The 20,343-nt window shown below is 34.9% G+C and overlaps 1 protein-coding gene across 1 annotated transcript in view; it reads right to left on the bottom strand.

The window, feature by feature from the left end:
• Positions 1 to 1,523: 1,523 nt before the first annotated feature.
• ACADL (acyl-CoA dehydrogenase long chain) overlaps positions 1,524 to 20,343 on the bottom strand; it is a gene marked incomplete at both ends in the record, with an annotated part of 37,477 nt that continues 18,657 nt past the window's right edge. Inside the window, 6 exons of the mRNA XM_079710774.1 lie at positions 1,524 to 1,617; positions 6,479 to 6,565; positions 8,634 to 8,761; positions 16,046 to 16,159; positions 17,132 to 17,233; positions 17,902 to 18,066. Coding sequence (XP_079566900.1) covers positions 1,524 to 1,617; positions 6,479 to 6,565; positions 8,634 to 8,761; positions 16,046 to 16,159; positions 17,132 to 17,233; positions 17,902 to 18,066 — 690 coding nt within the window. The remainder of the gene's footprint in view (positions 1,618 to 6,478; positions 6,566 to 8,633; positions 8,762 to 16,045; positions 16,160 to 17,131; positions 17,234 to 17,901; positions 18,067 to 20,343) is intronic.

The raw sequence follows: 20,343 nt of genomic DNA, 5'->3' as shown, positions 1-20,343 counted from the left end.
ACTCTCTGCTCTATCCAGTTGTAAAGACTGCACTAAAAAACAATGCTTAGGGGCTTCCCTGGTGGCGCAGTGGTTGAGAGTCCGCCTGGTGATGCAGGGGACACGGGTTCGTTCCCTGGTCCGGGAAGATCCCACATGCCCCGAAGCGGCTGGGCCCGTGAGCCATGCCCGCTGAGCCTGCGCTCCACAATGGGAAAGGCCACAACAGTGAGAGGCCCGTGTACCGCAAAAAAAAAAAAAAAAAAAAAACCCAAAAACAATGCTTAATACCCACAACACCAAATAAAATGTTTAGGTTCTCTAAGTTAAACAAGAATACACCTATTTATTTCCATTTAAAAACTACTTTATTCACTGTCTCAGCAATATATGCAAAGAAAAACAAATACAAAAATGATGCTAGCAGTTTAAATGGCTTATTTTTTGATAATAGTCTTAAACCGAATGTCATTTCCTCACTTTCCTACTTTAAATGCTTACTTTATTTCCTTTACTGCCTTTATCATTATTTGAAATTATTTTGTTTATTTACTTGCTTCTTACCTTATTTATTACAACTTATTTATTCACTTATTAGCAGGGATCTTGCCAATTTTTAAAATCATATTTCTCGTCCTATTTTTAACAGCCTGGCTTATAGATGACACAAAGTATAAATCTGTTAACTTAATTAAAAAATTACACTGCTCCAAAATAAAAGTCACTGTTTTGATACCTATAAATACACCAATATCTTGAAACTAAAGGATGATGGATTATTCTGTGTTCTCCTAGAAATTAAACTGGGATGGAAATCAGTTGAAAGCCCAGGGGTCAGTGCTTGAGGCAACCAGTGGCATTCTCTAGTGGGGGTTTGCTTAGCTGAGTCTAGTGATTCTAAGGCCATAAGGTAGGAAGGCTTCCTGCTTCAGCCAGAGCAGCTCTTCACACAACAGGATTTCACAAGGACTCGGCATAAGCTTTGGCTTGAAGAAAGTGTTTCATTACTTAAAAACAGAGGTTTAGGATAGGGTGGTAGAAACCACTGTTCAGGGGAATTTGGACTAAGAGATAGCTAAACGTATTTTGCATTGTAAATTATATTTATTTTTCCTTTTTAAAGTCAATGTGCTGTAAATATTATTAATCCCATTTTTATAATATAATAACAAAATTATTTCTGCCTCAATTTTAAAGATCTAAGTGACTACGCTCTTTTAGAATTTTAAGGATAAATGAAACATTAAGGCTTCTAGAATCAGAAAATCTTTGCCTTTTAGCTATATAAAACATTAAAACTTAAACCTTTTAATTGGAAAGGTTTAGGATCCTACCAAATTTTATATTGGAAAACTTTAGGATCTTTGGATTCAAAGATTTCTCCTCCCACTGTGTTAATCTTGTATTTGTATTTGATTTCTTTCTCTGTAGAGAGAACATATAAAAACATGTTTAGTGTTCCCTCCCTTTCCAGGTTGTATTTTATCTTGAGTAGATTTAAAACCAGATTAGTTGTAATAGGATTCCAGGATGTGGGCAGATGTCTACTTGTCACTGACGATCTCTCTCGCAATTAGCTCCTTCATTATTTCATTGGTACCACCATAGATTGGCTGAACTCGGGCATCCACATAAGCTCTGGATAAATAAGAAGATGATTGAATGAATAAATAAAAGATATTAGAAATTACAAATTTTGTCTCACCAGGTAACTATTAATTACTTTAAAGTGTTCATTTAATGAAATCCAAACAATAAAAGTTCTTCGTAAATTACTTTTTTTTTCCGTATGGCATCAACCCTAGATTGGTATAATTATAAAATTCTATTAAGATATTGATCATTTGTATAGTTTTGTTTTAGCCTGCTTGAAGAGATTACAAATTCAAAATAACATTTCTAAGTATGTTTCTTTTGATTTAATTTTGTAAAATTCAGCACATATAATAACATTCCAAAAAGGGCAATTGTAAACTTAGAAATGGATGGAATGTCTTACTATCTTGTTACCTTTAATGTTTCCCCCCAAAAGCTGAAATCTACTGGTTTTATAAAAAAACAAAAGAGAAAAGAAGATACATATTTTCTAACATCCTTTAGATTCCCATCACTACTGCTGCCATCAGCAGTATAAACTGATGCTTCAGAAAATATTACTTCACAAAGTTAACAAGTAACTTATTTTTTAGAAATGATTAACAGTCACTCCAGTAATGTATGAGGTTGAAATACTGAGTGGCTGAGTATACTGCCATAAAAAAAACAAGAAGGAATTCACTTTTGGTAGTGATGACAGCAACCATAACACTATATAGTTGGTTTTACCTTTTCTCATCTCATTTTATCCTCTCAGCTCTGGAATTAGGGAGGATAAATATTATTATTGTTTTGCAGGTAAAGGAACTGAGATGCTGAAAAGTTAATACATATACTAAGTAATGGTTGCTATTTAATGGTCACATAACAGATCATTGGCAGCCTGGAATGAAAAGGTAGGTATCCTGCCACTTTGGCAAGTATCTTTTTTATTATATCTCATCATTTTCATTGGCCCAGAAATGTAAGATTAGTTACTGAGCTTTGGACTTTTCTAGTAGACAAATGCAAAGGCATTTTTTTCAAGCATTAATTTTTTTTTAAATTTAATTTGAGACAAATTAAATGTGCAAGCTCTCTAGGAACATGACCAATTCTGAACTTTTCCTTGTCCACGTTCACCATGGTACCTTACAAACAGTGAGCGCTCAGTAAATACTTATTGATTTGATTTCCTGTATTACAAAGGAATTTTAGAGTCTCAATAGCTACTTTCTTATGAAACTTGAAATCTAGAGACATATGTGTTTTCAAATATATTTTTTCTTTTGAACAGATTCCATTGTTGCCCACAAAATCTAGCACTTTCATTTAGAGGACTTACTGGCATTTCAGCCTACTTCAGCAATCTCAATGCTTTTAGACATTTTTGGATCAGGTTGGGCATATTTTTTTTCACATTAAAGAAGTTCCAATGGAGTAGGTAATTGACAGAGATCAGTAGCCCTTTTATAGGTTACTAATTAAATTCAGTCATCAACTAAAATTAACAGAGAATGGCAGCAGAAGGAATGTTTAACCCCACAGTGATGAAGCTCTCTATCTCAGGCTGCTCTTCCTAGCACTGCAGACAGGTCTTGAAATGGCAAAACTTAAGCCTCACTTATCATAGGCCCAAGCCTAATGAGTAAGACTGAAGTAAACTCACATGCTTAAGACTGGTTATTTTTAAACAAACAGAAAACAAAAATAAAACAAAACCAAAAAGCAAAGAACACCTCTTTGATCTGTGAAACCAAGACTCAGCAACACACACACACACAAATAATATAGCTTAATCTTAGGATATAAAAACACAATTAGAATGATTTTTTTTCTATCTCATCAAAGTCTGTACACTTCACCCACATACTGCCTAATGTATCTAATTAGCTTTTTTGATATTATCCTACTACTCTCTCTCGTTATCTTATGAAAAGTTCCTTCCCTATGTCTTTGGGGAGAGAAATAGCAGTCTAGTTTAAAAGTTCATACAGTCTTCAAACCAACAAGCTGGCCAAGAAGGGGATTATTATTCCTGAAAGGAAATGTCAGTCTCTCAAATTGAAACTAGGGATTTCAAATAAGTCATCAAGTTACAATTTTTGCTTGCTATTGACCTGATGGAATTGCCTCTGAGAAAACAGAGACCAAGACTTATGCTACGCTCTAATCTTGGACCATGTAGATGGTTGACTCCTCTTCACCTAACATGCCTTTCTTAAGAACCGAACCAAACTAGACAAGCACTGAGCCATGACATGTCTACATACCCTGCAGCAGTTATAATAGCACAGTTAAGTAGAAAAATATAAACACCCATTATTATTTTACTTTCTTAGCATTTTGAATATTGTCAATAAGGTGGATTAATTAATATTATGAATAAAACATGAAAACACACAGGAAAAATTCCAGAGATGATTTAATTTGTGCTAGCATAACTCAGTGTTTACTTTGATTTCATGACTATACAAAGATAAAAAAAAATCTGCTTTTGATTAAGGCCTGTTTGAAGTAGTTCTGGAAGGATATACCAAAATCCAAGTCCAAGGATTGATAAAGAAAAGGAGATCATTTAGCTACTTCATGTCTACATTCTGAAGGAAGGAAAAACCCTACTTGTTGCTGAGTTTTCATAAAAGGTTATAAATTATATACACCCTGTGATTAAAGCTTTCTGAGCTGCCTAGTGGCTACAAAAATTAGTAAATTATACCTAACAGAAGCTCTATGCTGGAGCTTCTGTTTTTAATGTAACTTGAATAAATGTTTATTTTCCTCATTAAGGACTATAAGCAAATCAAATGTTTTCAATTATGCTTGCCAAAATGATAAATTTGAAAGTAAGTTTGAATACTAGTTTGATAATTTTTCTCTTTTAGATACTCTGTATTTAGATTAAAATTATAAGAAGTTTTTGGAAGCTCATAGCATTCTCATTCTCAGATTCAAAACTAAATTGGACTTCTCTCTAGCAAAAACTTCCCTGAGAAAATTTTATAAACTGAAAATATTTCCAAATAAGAGGAAAAATATATCTTCTGCTATGAGGAGGAGAAATGCCATGGAGAGATTACTGAGGCAAAAGACTATAGGAAGAGGGAAAGAAGAAATTATGGAGATGGAGGAAGAAATATGGAAGAGGATGCTGCCTACTGACAAACTAGTACTGCTTCGAAATGATAAGAATATTCATATGTAATACAATAAAAAGGCTATATTTAATTTATTTTAAAGTTGAAGGAAGTACAAATTCTACTTAGAAAAAAATAATACTTTTGATTTATTTTTAGAGCAAAATACACAATAAAAAATTTAAGACATGACAACTTAGATCCTTTTTATATGCAAGTTAATTTTTCTATAATGTCTTTTTTTTTAATTTTAAAAAAGTGATATTTTGAAAGAAGACATACAAACAACCAAAAGGTATATGAAAAATGCTCAATGTCACTAATCACGAGGGAAATGTAAATCAAAGCCACAACGAAATATCATCTCACACCTGTCAGGATGGCTATTAACAAAAAAGCCTAAAGACAAGTGTTGTCGAGGATATGGAGAAACTGCAATACTGGCACACTGTTAGAGGGAATGAAAAGTGGTGCATCTCAGCTGCTACGAAAAATAGTATGGAAATTCATCAAAAAATGAAATAAAACTACCATATGATCCAGAAATCCCACTTCTAGGTATTTATTTGAAAGAATTGAAATCAAGACCTCCAAGTGATGCTAGCGCTCACATGTTCAATACAGTATTACTCACAACAGCCGAGATGTGGAAACAACCTGTATGTCCACGGACAGATGAATGGATAAAGAAACTGTAGTATAACATATAATGGAATACTATTCAACCTTAAAAAGAAGGAAATTCTGCAATATGTCACCACCTGGATGAACCTTGAGGACATTCTTCTAAGTGAAATAAGCCAGTCACAGAAAGACAAATACTACATGATCCCACCTATATTAGGTATCTAAAATAGTCAAATTCATAGACTCAAAGAGGAATGGTGGCTGCCAGGGGCTAAGAGGAGGGGGAAATGGGGAGTTACTAATCAATGGGCATAAAGTTTCAGTTAAGCAAGATGAATAAGTTCTAGAGACCTGCTGTACAGCACTGTGCCTACAGCTAACAATACTGTATGGAACACTTAAAATTTTGTAAAGAGGGTAGATCTCATGTTAAGTGCTCTTACTACAGTAAAATAAAATAAAATAAAACAAAATAAAATAATTAATAGTCAATGTAAATTAAAGGAAGAATAATAACCTATTCTTTACCCATTAGATTCACTTAAAGTTTAAAGGGCAATGACATTCATAGCTTAGGAGGAGAAGTCATCCTTAGACTTTGTTCATTTGAGTATGAGTTGCTTCAAACTGGAGGAAATGATCTGGAAATGCATTAAAATTTAAAATATGCATACTTTTGAACTAGCAGTACTACTTTTGGGACTTTGTCCTGTTGTAATCAAACACACATGTATCTAAGATAAATGTATGAAGGCGTTTATTGTGGCACTGTCACAGTAAAAAACTAGAAAAAACCTGAATAATTAACCATAATCAATTATAATAAAATATTATTCAACAATAAAAAGGGATATTAATCCCTCTGTATTATGATTCAAATAAAGCTTTAGTATATTATATATTTATATTTATTTACATTTATATTTAGTATATTGTATAATGCAGTACATCTTCACTTTTTAAAAATATGACAAAATCCTAGTGGTGAGCTGATAACGTGAAGCTGTTTCTATCTACTTGAACACACTCCATAGTCAGTTGAAAAATACAAAGATTTTGCACCTCCTTTCCCTTTGTACTCAATGGACAAAGGACAGTTAAAGAAATTTTTCTTTCTCTTCACACCACCCAGAAGAGTGTAACACAACAGGCATACTCACTTTGCAATTGGGTACTCCCACATGTATCCCCAACCTCCATGCAGCTGCACGCAGTCATAAGCTACACTGTTCTGTAACTCAGATGCCCTAGATGACCAAAATAAAAAGAAGAAAAGGAACATTTGAAATGAATTTTCATGAGATGCTTTACAATCAGGAAACAAATTATTTATGATTATTTAAATGCTTATATTTATCAAACAATTAAAATTAGGCATATTAGCCAACCAGAGAAGATTGATATAAATTCCACGTGAAATAAATCTCAAGAGAATTTTCATATAACAAATACTTTCTTCATCAATTATACTTCTGGCTGGGTTTTTGTTAAGTCTAGAAACAAAATATAGAAAGCTTAGACTATTTATTAGGTGTTGGCTACCTTAAGCCTGAAAAGAATATAGTAAAAACTTGAATTTGGTCTAATTTATGCAGATTCTCTATGTGATCTAAGTTAACTGAATAATTATACAGTCATCTATTTTCTTTTGCCTTGTGTAATATGTGTTTTTTTCTTCAAATGTGTCACTTCCTACCTAAAGGTTGCAATTCTGAATTTTAGTAACTGAAAAGAAATTTTTTTCAGAAATAAACTGAAAGTAAAAGTGAAAACCTAAGAGGGCAGACCTCTATTAAAGTACCTACTATCATATAGGAAACTTATTAAAGATTATTTGGGAATTATTATTCCTGAAGTATATGTATATTAACATGAGGTGCTTGAGAAATACCCTTTTCTGATCTTATCACAACAATTTTAACTATTGTTAAAATCCATGAGATGACTGGTAGGAACTTTATTCATCTTAACATAAAATACAAGTTAGTTCAAAATCTTTTCAAATTACTTTCAACAGTGGGAAATATAAAGAAAAGGTAAGCACAGACACATTTTCCTATAAAAAATAATTTTTAACTCAAGCCATAGGACAGGTCAGGATGTTCCTGAGAAATACAGTAACAATATAATGATTAACAGACAAGATTCAGGGGGCAATGATATTTGGAATTCTATACATTTTTGTATTTGGCGAGTATTTTAGTAAAATATTTGCTGGGTTAAAACTACTTGCTCCCTCTGCTCCAATATGAAATACCAGTATGTCTATAAACGTGGTGTTTTCAAAAAACAATAAGGCCAACAGCTATCCAAATATCTCTTTTTCCAAAAATATCTTATCTAAAATATTTGTACTCTTTTTCCCACTAGTCAAAAAACTTGCTCTAAATGTAAGTGTAAAATGTCCCCCCCAAAAGTGCAAGTTTCTAGTAATTCCACATGACTTTTCAACCTGGCAACTTTATTATTTTGGAATCATTACATAAACCACTATTCTGCATATTTTCCCATTCTACTTCTGACTGAACTGAACACAAGTTAATGAATAATGACAGGAATTTTTTCCAGGTTATTTTTGGGTTAATGAGATGTGAGAATGTTTGTTTTTCAAAGAGGAAACAAAACCCATTTCCAGAATTTGATTTAAACTATGTTCTTAAATCTTAAAATACACAAAAGCCTTATAGGGGTCTTTTTTCATTAACACATCTTTGATACCATTGCTAATCATCTTTAATACAAATGAAATTCATTCTATAGGACATTTTTTTCCTTTTGCTTAATAGAGCATGTACAACTTTTGATTGGACAGTCAAATCTTCAGAAAATTTTCTTAGATCTGGAAAACATCTTAAATAGAAAAATCCTGCCCAACCTACTCATTTCACAGATATCAAAATGTTGGCCCAGAAATAATTTAATTTAATTGCAGCTATTTAATGAAAGAATTGGGACTCTATCTCAGGACTCTAAGTATTACTGTAATTTTGTGATCTCACTATACTGTCACTCTTCAGATAATTTGAGATTAAACTACTACTTGAATGAACTAATCAGTCATCCTATTTTAGTCTCTTAATATTTTACTTTCAATGGCAAGCTAAAAGTTAAAAACCAACTTGAGTAAGTTGTAGCACATTATAAATTTATATGTTTAATGGGGCCCTTCAGCATTTTTTAAAAAGGTGGTTCTTATTGCTAGTTTTCATTTACTTAGCCTTCTTCCTTTAAGACCCTCAAGGCTGAGTTTCAAGTTGGAAGAATTCCATAACAATCTGTGCAAACACCACATTTTAATTACCATAGTATGCATACCAATATTTTGCCATGGAAGCAGTGGCAGAGTCCAGATGTTTCGTTTCATGCAGCTGGAGACAGCTGTCCACAAAAGCTCTGGTTACACAAATGTGTGTTTTTAATTCTGCTAGCTTATGCTGCACCGTCTTGAGTTTAAAGGAAATGAAAGGAAAAGATGAGCATAGGAGAAGGGCATATTTTGAGTCACTTAGCATATCAAAAATTATACAGTAAAATATCTTTAGAGCAAAACAAAAGTGGAATTACTGTTTTTTTTCTCCAAAAAAGAGGCATATGTTAACTAAACAGCTCAAATTAAAAACTCACTACATTTCATTGCTAAGAAAACTTGTACTAAAAGATAAGATGCAAAAGTAGATAAACAGATAAATAACATTTCATGTTTTAGGTTAAAAAATTTAGACCATCTAGGGAACTTTTCAAAAAACAGCATGACTTTAATGGGTGAACACCATTTTGAGGTACAGTCCTTTAGGTACAGCTGTTGAAAACACTTATTTTTGTCCAGAATCTAAATCCATGAAGAATTTTTTCTCTATTAATGAAATTAAGTATACACATTTTCTGCTTTTTTGTCTTGGAGGAAAGTAATAAAATAACAAGCTGGAGAGACAACATCAAAAATATTTATTAGACATTATTATTTTATATTGCAAAGTATTTAATCTAGATCTGTAGAATGCAATGGGAGAATAACAGAATCAGAACACTCATGACATCAAAGTCCAGTACCCCCCAACCTCTTCCACCTTTCCCCACCCTCCCTCTTATCTCTCTCAATAGCTTGCACAGTCTCTAACTTGAACTGAATGGTCTGGAATTGTCAACGATAACATACATATATACCTCCTCCTGCTGGCCACAGACAACCAATAGTATTCTTGGAAATCATTCTATCTAGACCATCCTCAATTTTTCTTGATTGCTCTAACTTCAATCAAATTTTCTTGCATTCCTGACTCTTGGCTCTCACACCTTGAACTCTGAGTTTTCATGTGGTCTCTTTGGCACCAACTCTTGAACCACCTTCAGGAAACTGGCTTGAATTTGAAATACTACTGGCTTTCCACTTTGGGTAACCTCCAAAAATACACCCCGTTCTAGTTGATCTCAAGTTCAAGGCTCAGCTATGGTCAGCTGGCTCTATCTTCCTTGTGGAAATTCAGATAGGAACAGAGTTTTGATCATTCTGCTTGGAATTTATGAGTGAGACCTTCACTGTGGCTAATAAAAGGCATGGAAGTTAATGACAATGGCACTAACTTGGTGGCACAGTGAAACTCAAACTAGAAATTATGAATGCACCCAACGTATGCAATGGCAAGTTCAAAGCCATGATTGAATTCTCAAAAGAAGGCTTCCTGGGCCAGATATTCAGAGGATGTTGACCTGCCTTTGCTACTTGTTACAGCAATCTCAAACCACAAAACAAAACCCTTAAAAGCATCACTGTAGTGGAGACAGTTTGGGTTCTTACCATTTCTGGAAAAGAGTAGAAAAGGAGTATAATAAGACCCAGGACCAGGCAAGACCAGGGTGTTTTCAGCTGGAAAAGGAGCTCTGAGGGACAGACTCCTCATATGTGTATCAACATAACTACTACACTGATGGAAAACCCAAACTGACTGCCTTTCGCTTGGGCTTACTCCATCCTGTTCTAGAAAAAGACAATGTGACTGGCATCTAATGATTCTAAAGCCAGGCAGTGGGGAGGCTGGCACTACACTTTTCCACCTCTTGTATCCTGGCCTCTAATTTAGAACATGCCAGGTTTACCAAAACTTTCTTCCTCTCTCATACTTTCTCTTACTTTTTCTACCTCCCTTTCTATCCATTTCTATTTAATGAGGCCAAATCTCTAACCTTTAATCAGCACGAAGTTTCCCACCTCCACCCCACACATCCAAGTGTACTCACAGAAGAATCTGAAGATGCAATAGGAAATGAAAAAGCGGGGGAATACCCGTCCATATATTGAACACAGATGACTATATATTCCATGAAAATCCCTGAAACTGAGGTCTTAGCTTACTTTTGGTGTAGGTCAATGACACTGTCCATGACACTTCATTTGGAACATAAGGGGGAATCTGACAAGTCTCAAGATACTATTGCACACCACCTCCCCACCCTGTGATGGCACATTTGAGAACTTACTCACTATTTACAATATGAGAGAATCAAGATCTCTAAGCCCAATTACCTCATAAGAGAGCTGTTTCTATGGAAATGCTAGGAGGTTCTAGAAGCTGAAGTTAAATTTCAGACCAGAATGGGCTCATTTAGAAAATTCTTGCTTCAGGGCATTCAGGTCCACAGGTTTGACAGAATTAGTGCCAGCAAGAGTGCATAAGTTACTCTCGGGGGGGATAAGAGATAAAATATTTACATACTCTTGGCATTGAGTTGGGTGTTACCAAACAGATTTAGTCTTTGCTCTTCATGGCACACACTGCATCATGCTTTCAGAAATTGTTCTCTAATGAATGGTAGGTAATAATTGTACCACACATTATTAGCAGGTGCTTTTGGTGAATGATCAGCATGCTCACAGCAATATTTTTTAACATTCATTAATAGTCACTCATAGATAATACTGCAGCTAGCATTTTATTAAAAAAAATTTCCCTAAAGTTGCAAAGTGGATCAGATGGCATCTCGTTAAGAGTTCTGAATAACACAGTTCTTAGAATCATAGAATTATGGAATTGGAAGACCCCTTGGAGAAGTTATTGAGCCCAGTATTCCATTTAAACATCACCCTTAGATGTACTCTAATATATTACGACTCAAGTATAAACTATAACAACTTAGGTTTGCTACCTGATTTTATAGTTAATTAACCCCACACTCAAGGTCTAAGAACTAAATATTCCCTTTTTGGAAAAATGTAAAGAAGAAGTGTTATTTGTTACCTCTCCTATTTTTTTTCCTAATATTTTGTCCCCTTAGAATCGAGAGCACATACCACACAAGAAATAACTAAAGCTTGTGTTAGAAAAGAACACTGAATTTTCACTTCATTGTCCCTGGGTGAAAGAGGTGAGAAAAGAAAAAGTCTATCTACCTTAGATTTCTGGGTAGTAAAACTAGTGAATGGGTTAAGAGTGTAGGTTCCAGAGCTCAAATACTTTTTTAATCTCAGGCATGTTATTTAACCACTTCATGCCTCAATATCCTTATCTGTAAAATAAGGATAAATATAATATTTATTATATGGAGTTGTGAAGAAAAAAAAGACAATCCATTTGGCACAGTGCCTGGCATATAGAGAACATCAATCAATGACAGACATTATCATTATTTAATATCTGAATTTTACTATTGTATAGTCCATTCCATAGAAAATCATGAGACTTGACAGCAGCTATGGAGAGTATGGATGAGACGACATGAAAATCCTATAACTATCACAACTTAAGTATGGTACGTCTCCATTCTAAAAATAAAGTAAATTTTAGGGACTTCCCTGGTGGTACAGTGGTTAAGAATCTGCCTCCCAATACAGGGGACACAGGTTTGATCCCCCGTCCGGGAGACCCCACATGCCGCGGAGCAACTAAGTCCGTGGCCCACAACTACTGAGCCTGCGCTCTAGAGCCCACGCACCACAACTACTGAGCTTGCGCTCTAGAGCCCACTAGCCACAACTACTGGAGCCCGTGTGCCACAATTACTGAAGCCCGCGTGCCTAGAGTCCGTGCTCCGCAATAAGAGAAGCCACCACAACGAGAAGCCCGCACACCGCAATGAAGAGTAGCCCCCGCTCGCTACAACTAGAGAAAGCCCACGCACAGCAATGAAGACCCAATGCAGCCACAAATAAATAAATAAATAAATAGCATCACAATTAAGTTAAAAACTCAAGATCTACTAAAAAAATTTAAAAAAGAAAATAAATTTCGTGAAACGCATCCAAGTGGTCAGAAAGGCTCAAAATTCAAGAATATCAAAGAGAAAGGAAACTGAATCGTTACATGGTCATAAAAATGAGATGTGGCCAAATATAACATAACATTTAAAGGTCTCCTATTTCAATTTAATACTGGAACCATTGTATATCCAGCTCTGTAACAGGAGGTATAAGCACTTATTGGTTATTTATCTTTTCTGAATACATATCTAGATTGAATATGAAAATATTATTCAAAGATACTTATTTATATAAAAAAGAAGATTAGAAGAAATATCTCAGAAATCTCAGAACCACATATTTACTTGGAAAACAATACGGCTCCCATCAATGCTATAGATACGTGTGGAAGCAGAATGCTACTGCCACCTAGTGAAATTTTAGTAAACTACCTTTGAAAGAAGGCAGCAATAAAATGGCACTTGCTTTGAAAAAGATTAAGAATATTTCTTTTCTTTTTGCTATCAAAATACATATATACACATATATACACATATATATTATTAAATAAATATTTTGGAAGAAACTTTTTCTCCTACGGGTAAATATTATACCGATTTTCTATTTTTTTCATGGTTAAATGTCAAATAACATTTAATGTTCTGAGCTATACAGGCAATCTCGGTAATATTATAGTCATTTTTGTTGTAATTTTATATGAAGTTCATAAACGCAGGAAGTGTAGATTACCAAGGGGATGGAAAAATATGTCTGTTTGGTTCACTTTTTATAGTATCCAGAATAGGGCTAAAGGCATGAGTATTTTAATAAACATTTTGAGAAGCAAATGACATTAATTCCACTTCGGATACAGTTGGGAAAGTCAGAGTGATACCGAGTAGTATCACTCTCTTTGTGTTGCTAGGAGGTTATAATGTGTATTTCCAGAGTCATGCCTATCAAATTACATTTGAACACACAACCTTCAGAAGGCAATCAATACATACTTGCTCAGTGAAACAAATCATGTATATCAACATTTCTCAAAATGAAAAGATTACATGAAAAAGAAATGTAATTTATTTATCGGTAAAAAGATTCGTGCATCGATAACAAAGAAACAGCAATATGATTGCTTTATGGTAGCCTAGTGTAATCAGTTGTACTGCATATGATTTATAAGTGTTTGTGTGCATAAGTTTTGATAAATTTAACTTTTCACAATAAATTTCTGTATATTTTATGGTAGTAAATGCTAAAATTGACTAGTATCTACACATATTTTATGCATTCATGCCATACCTTTATTCTTAATTTTTTCGATATTTCTAGGCTATACAGTTCGTTTGCACATTTTAAGTTGCCACAAATCTCCAAAAGTTTTTCCAATATATTTATTGAAAAAATCCACATGTAAATGGACCTGTGCAGTTCAAACCTGTGTTGTTTAAGGGTCAACTGTAATAGTTAACTTTAATGAAAGCTCGCTTTTCCAGGAAATATTCTAAGCACTTTATTAGAAGCGTATTATCTCACCTAATCTTCATAACAACTCTATGAGGTAGCTACTCATATTCTCACATCTTAACAATAAGAAAGTACTTCTGAGAGAGATAATACAACTTGCATAGACCACAGAGACTTAAGTAGCTGTACCAGGGTTTAAACCACACCTAAACTTAACTTCTATAATGCTGTCCTAAAAAGTTACCAAAGTATTTCATCTTTCCCTTTCCCTTCACAACACCTTTCAGCCAAGACATTCCACTTAGAAATTTTCAATTAGACTTCCAACTCCAGTTTTTTTGATGACTGCATTACTTAAAAACTGTTCCTTCATTTTAAGGAGAGACGAGAGGGTCTAAAATTTGATTGATATTTTAGTGATTATGGCTACCATATACTGAGTTCCTCTGCAAATAAACTTAAACTTCTTGGCAAAACCCAGGAAGTTTAAACACAATCATCCACCTTCTCTGTGCTTGAACCTGGGGAGCAAAACCCTTTTAGTAAAGCTAATATACAAAAAAGCAGAATGTTCCACTATAAGTGCATGATCACTAACCTGACTTGGGTCCTCAATACTGCCAGGAAGCTTGCTGTAAGTGTCTCTAGTTAGTTCAGTCCCTCACTCTGAAGAAGGTATTTCAAACCTTCCTTACCTCCATGCCCCATTCACTCACATCTCTTTCTTCCCTATTGATAAGGAAAGATACGGAAGTCTCTGGAAGAGAGCTTTTGCAATTTCTACCAAGGTAGCTGAACCCTTGCTCATCCTTTCCTCTTCCCTTCCTGTTTCAGTGGAGGAAACTCCTCTCCTGTCAGGATGGGAAGGCCTATCTTTCCATGTATTGAAACTTTGGCATCCACACCTTCACACTGTCTCAAAGATCATATGCAGTTAATTATGCTCTCCATACCTACAATCTTTCCCTCTTTACTAAATCCTTTGTCTAGGTATTAAAATATGCTCTAGCATTCTCATCCTAATAATAATAACAAAAATTAATAATCTCCAAATATTTCACTTGATCTCCAAATATTTCCCTCACTCCCTCCCCACCCTCCTCTTCTTGCCCTCTAGTTACCATCCTTTCTCTCAGGTACTTCACAGCCAAACTCAGGAAAGAGTTGCCAGTCATCAGTATCTTGACTTCCTCATTTCCATTCACTGCTCTACTCACTGGGGTCTGGCACCACACCAGTCCATTAATGGCTCTTATGAAATAACCTCCATATCATTATGTCCAATGGGCACTCTGACCTTCATCTTATTTTCCCTCTAAGTAGCTTCCATCCACTTGAAATCCTCTTTTCTCTTGGCTTCTACAACAATACTTGCCTGATTTGCTTTCTCCTTTCTAGCTGTCTCAGTTTTCTTTGCAGGCTCTTAGTTTCCTACTCAACCTTTAAATCTTGTAATTTTTTTCTCAGGACTCTGTCCTAGGATCTCTTTTGTCTTAATCTCTACTCTGTCCCTAAGTGATCTCATCCACTTCCATGGATTCTAATGTCACCGTGGATGAAAAATGTTGCCTGCCACATAGATAAACAATGGATGTTGCAGCCATCAAGCCAGAAGCCACTGCACCGGCCCCCAAGTGTGCACCGAGGGGAGTCAGGATGGAGAAAAGCAGGATACTACTGGCCCTAGATAGTTAAGGTGCATATCAGAGGAGTAATTTCAATGAGCCCAGACTCTTGGATCTTCCCATACACAGGAAAGTGATAAATCATTACTTTGAGAAGCCTGGTTTTCTTTAATTAACAGTGATCTTTTGATGTTCCGACCACCTGGTTTCTGTTGCAAGACTCCTATATACCCTGGCTCCGCCCTTACCTCTTTGGAACAGTCCCTCAGAGCTATCTGAGAGTCTGTATTTTGTGCTTACATGCTTAGTGTTGTGCACCAAATAAAACATAATTCTCAACTTTTAAGTTGTGCATATTTTTTCAGTCGATACCACCTGTATGAAAATTACTCCATATTCATGTTTAGCCTAGACCCATTTCAGATGAGTAAATTGATACTATCTAATACTAATGACAAGCTTACCTGTATATGTGCAACTGTTTTTCCAAAAGCTTTTCTTTGTTTAACGTAGTTCCTGGTTTCTTCAAACATGAATTCACTGGCTGAAACTGCCAACTCAGCAATCAGTAGCCTTTCCTATAACCCCAAAATTAGGTCTTGAACATTACTCTAATTACACAAGTGATTTTCACATGATTTCAATGAAAATAAATTGCATAATCTTTATAAAACTCCTAAAGATTATTTCTTAACTCTTTATAAGGAAAGTCTCCCACTGAGATTTCTAAGACTATTTTGACACATATATGTTTCTAAAAAATATTTTATTTTTATGAATGACTGTCTTTATATAGGTATATAAGTAATTTATTTTCCTCTTCTCTTTACTCATCTATGGGAAAAGAAATTCCAAAGTTGTCGATTTTTATTTATTGATCTCTGCATACCACACATCTAATATACCTGAGGAAATCAACATTTTAAAGGGCATAGGTTGAATTAGTGCAAAGTATCCATAGTCAGTTTAATTCCATCTTGTTGGTGATTTTCATATTCTATTCTGTGCCAGTGTTCCTAGTCCTTGTCCCATTTCATGTTTAGTGCATGCTGTGGTTGTCACCAGACAGATGCATCCTCTTATGCTGACATGCGAGGCTCAATAATCACTCAGCAACCACATTCCAAAAAACACAGAAGTGAGGGATGACCCTATGTGGCTAAAACTTTTTAGTCCGAACTTAACAGCTTTCTTTGATTCCCAGGTATTATTAAAAAAAAAAAACCTGGTAAATATTTTGGCTGATATTTCGTTACAAAGAGCTAAAAATTCTTGATTTGTAGTTAAGACACTAAAATCATTCCAAGAAGGAATCATAGAACTGAAAATCTTATTTTCCTGATTCACTTATAAGCTTTGATTGGATACCCCTGAGTTCAGTTATTCACATGTCCAGACTACAAAAGTCATATATATATTTTTTAAACTTCAAGTTATACTCAAACAACTGGCTATATCACAAGTTTTGTATGCATGGATTTATATAGTTCTATATTATTCTATTCCAATCCATTATCTAATCAAAAGACGGACTCTTTAATACTTCTGACCTGTGGAAGCTCTTGCATGAGGTAATAGAAGCCTTTATTCTCTTCTCCAAGTAGGGCACGCGCTGGCAAACGTACATCTTCAAAGAATAATTCTGCAGTATCCTAAGAGATCATACAATTGAGTACAGAATTATCTCACTGAAATCTCCCAATAACCTGATGAGGTGATTATTATTTCCATTGAAAAAACAAAAACAAAACAAACTGGAAGCCAAGTTGGAGTGGTTAATGATCACAACTGGTAAGTGGTAAACCAGGGATTCAAACCCAGGTCTATCTGATTCCAAAAGCGGCTTTCCCACTGCAGTACACTGTCATTCTAGCTCTAATACTGTCCAGTCTTGCAGGTACTGAGGACTAAGGATTTCTAATGCATATCAAGTAAAACATGCTTTTCTTTTTGGTAATGAAAAATTACCAAATAATTATCAAATAGTAGAAAAAATATTTTCTGTTCTTATTTCATAATTTTCTACAATTTCAAAAATAGAGGGTATTATCATGCAGTTAATTTTCTAAAGCAGATTTTCAAAATACCCTGATTCACTTCCATTGCTGACCACAGTTGCATAAACAGTGGAATAAATTACCATAATCATTTCTGAAAAGCATATTTTAAGAATCCAGCATAGGAAGGAAGGTATGATTGTGCTATATGTAGTTCTATATATAAAGCATAATTGAGTAAACTCAATTATTTATAAATAATAAATATGAATTATATTTATAAATGATTTATATTATGAAAACAAATTTACATTATGACTTACCTGGGCTTTTAGTCCCATTTTATGTAGCTTTCGTCCCTTGACAAATCCTTTCATTCCATTTTCCACCAGAAAAAGGCTAATGCCATGGGCAGGAGAGCGAGCTTCACGATTTGTGACTGCCACTACGATCACAACATCACTTAGCCACCCATTAGTGATGAATACCTGAAAAACCCCAAGTATACTGTGATGCTCCACAATAACTCAGGTCCACGTGTAAGTCATGATCAGGGGAAAGTATACTCAAGAAGACTAAAGCGGACAAAACATGCTTCATACCTCTTTCTGTACTCTCTCTGAATATCTGCAGTGTTGATTATTCATACATGAGGTTATTAAAGAGTAGGGGGAAATTATCCAATGCTTCAAAAATGAACTCTATTCATTTTCTTCCCACTATTAGTATTGTAAATAATAATAATAATTAACATTATTATGTTCTTTTCCAATTAAAACAAAATTGTCTATAAAAATGATAAACCATATTTTAGAAAGAAGTTTCAGGTGAGAAAACAGAATCTCCTTTGAATGGCACGATACTATTAAAGTATTTGTACTTTCAGATTTATCAGTTTCTGAAAAGGCATAGTATCGATTTCATGATGGATGGCCTACCTCTTTCCAAATGGCCTAAATAAGGAAGATGCTGATTAAGAAGGGATAAAATAAAAAAGAGATATTAGTTTATCAGATAATATTTATTCAGAAAACAAATATACACAGAGCAAATATGAATAATTATCTTTTCACTCTGTATCTTTCCTGGATCCTCTCAGCCACTTTCCATTGTTTTAGTTGCTATCCATATGCTGATGACTCCAAATCTTTATCTAAGCCAAATTTCTTGCTAGGTTCCAGACCTGTATACACACCTGCTTCTGGATAGTTCCACCTGATGACTCAAGGAATACATACTTTCTCACCCCTACTCCTATTTAATCTTGAGTATCAATCTATTTTCCCTGTGTCAGTGAATGGTGTCAGTAAATCACATTATTATCCTGCTTCATATTCAATTTGACATCTAGTTCTCTCTAACCCATTTCAACACTTTTTAAATCCATTCACTTCCTTTCACTTCTATTGCCATTACCTTATTTTGGGTCTCATCATTTCCTGGTTAAGTTCCTACAACTGATCTCTGTGCAACTCTATTATCCATTATGATGTCAGAGGGATCTTTCAAAAATGCAATCTAATCATACTACTTTCACATCTGAAACTTTTTGAATACCTCCTCATAGCTTCAGGATAAATTCTAAATCTTAGCAGGGCATATAAAACTCATCACATATTGGCACTAGCTTACATTCCTGCCTTATCTCTTATCCAATTTTCCCCTCACTTCTTTTCTGTAGGTTAGCTCTACTGCATTACTTACTGTCCCCCATATTCTAAGGTCTTCCTCATCTATGGGTCTTTGGGAATCTTGTTTCCTCTACTTGGGGGGCTCCTTCCTAACTCTGCTACAATGAATCCTACTCATCCTGGACAAAGTTCAGACATCACCTCTTCCAAAAAGTCTTTCCAGGGAATTCCCTGGCGGTCCAATGGTTAGGACTCCACGCTTTCACTGCCGAGGGTGCAGGTTAATCCCTGGTCAGGGAACTAAGATCCTGCAAGCCACGCAGCGCGGCTGAAAAAAACAAAAACATAAAGTCTTTCCAAATTCCCCAAGCTGGGTTAAGTGCTCCCATAGCATCCTGAATTTACCATCATCTTAGCATTTTCCAAGCTATATTCAAATGATCTAATTTTGTCTCTACCTCTTTGAAATAGTGCAGGTATAAAATGGTGTTGGTTACTCTCATCACCTACCATCCATGTCCTTTATAATAAGATTTATGCTCTAAAATCCAGAGCACTGATTCTTACAAATAATGGGAAGTGGGCCAATGATGTTAGTGTTATCTACATGACAGCAAATGAAGGCAATGATGATGGTATGGTTGTAAGTGACACAATAATAAAAGACCCTCAACATCTCTCTGTACTAGGAGCTCCTTGAGGGCGGGGACTATTTCCTATTCATATATCTATCCTCAGTGCTTAGTATAGTATTTGGCATATAGGAGGCCTTCAAGGATGTTTGTTGAATAAATGAGAAAAATATATTCCTCAAAAATAATTCTAGGGAATTCCCTGGCGGTCCAGTGGTTAAGACTCTGCACTTCCACTTCAGGGGCACAGGTTTGATCCCTGATCAGGGAACTAAGATCCCGCATGCAACACAGAAGGCCCCACCCCAAAAAAAAAATCATGGTAAAAAATTTTTCTACAGTGTTTCTCCATTACACCATTCCCTTCCTCAAAAACCATTCAGGCCTCCAAATTTCCTAACTGTCTAAGATAATAATGACCATTTGTGTAGTTGCCACAGTTGAATTGCTGAAATAGTGCTTTTTTGTTTGTTTTTAATCACAGAGCACCCAGGAATTAGTA

Source organism: Hyperoodon ampullatus, assembly GCF_949752795.1.
Source record: "Hyperoodon ampullatus genome assembly, chromosome: 8".
Taxonomy (NCBI): Eukaryota; Metazoa; Chordata; class Mammalia; order Artiodactyla; family Ziphiidae; genus Hyperoodon; species Hyperoodon ampullatus.
The sequence above is the reverse complement of the archived record's forward strand: the minus strand, read 5'-3'. Positions and strand labels throughout refer to the sequence as shown.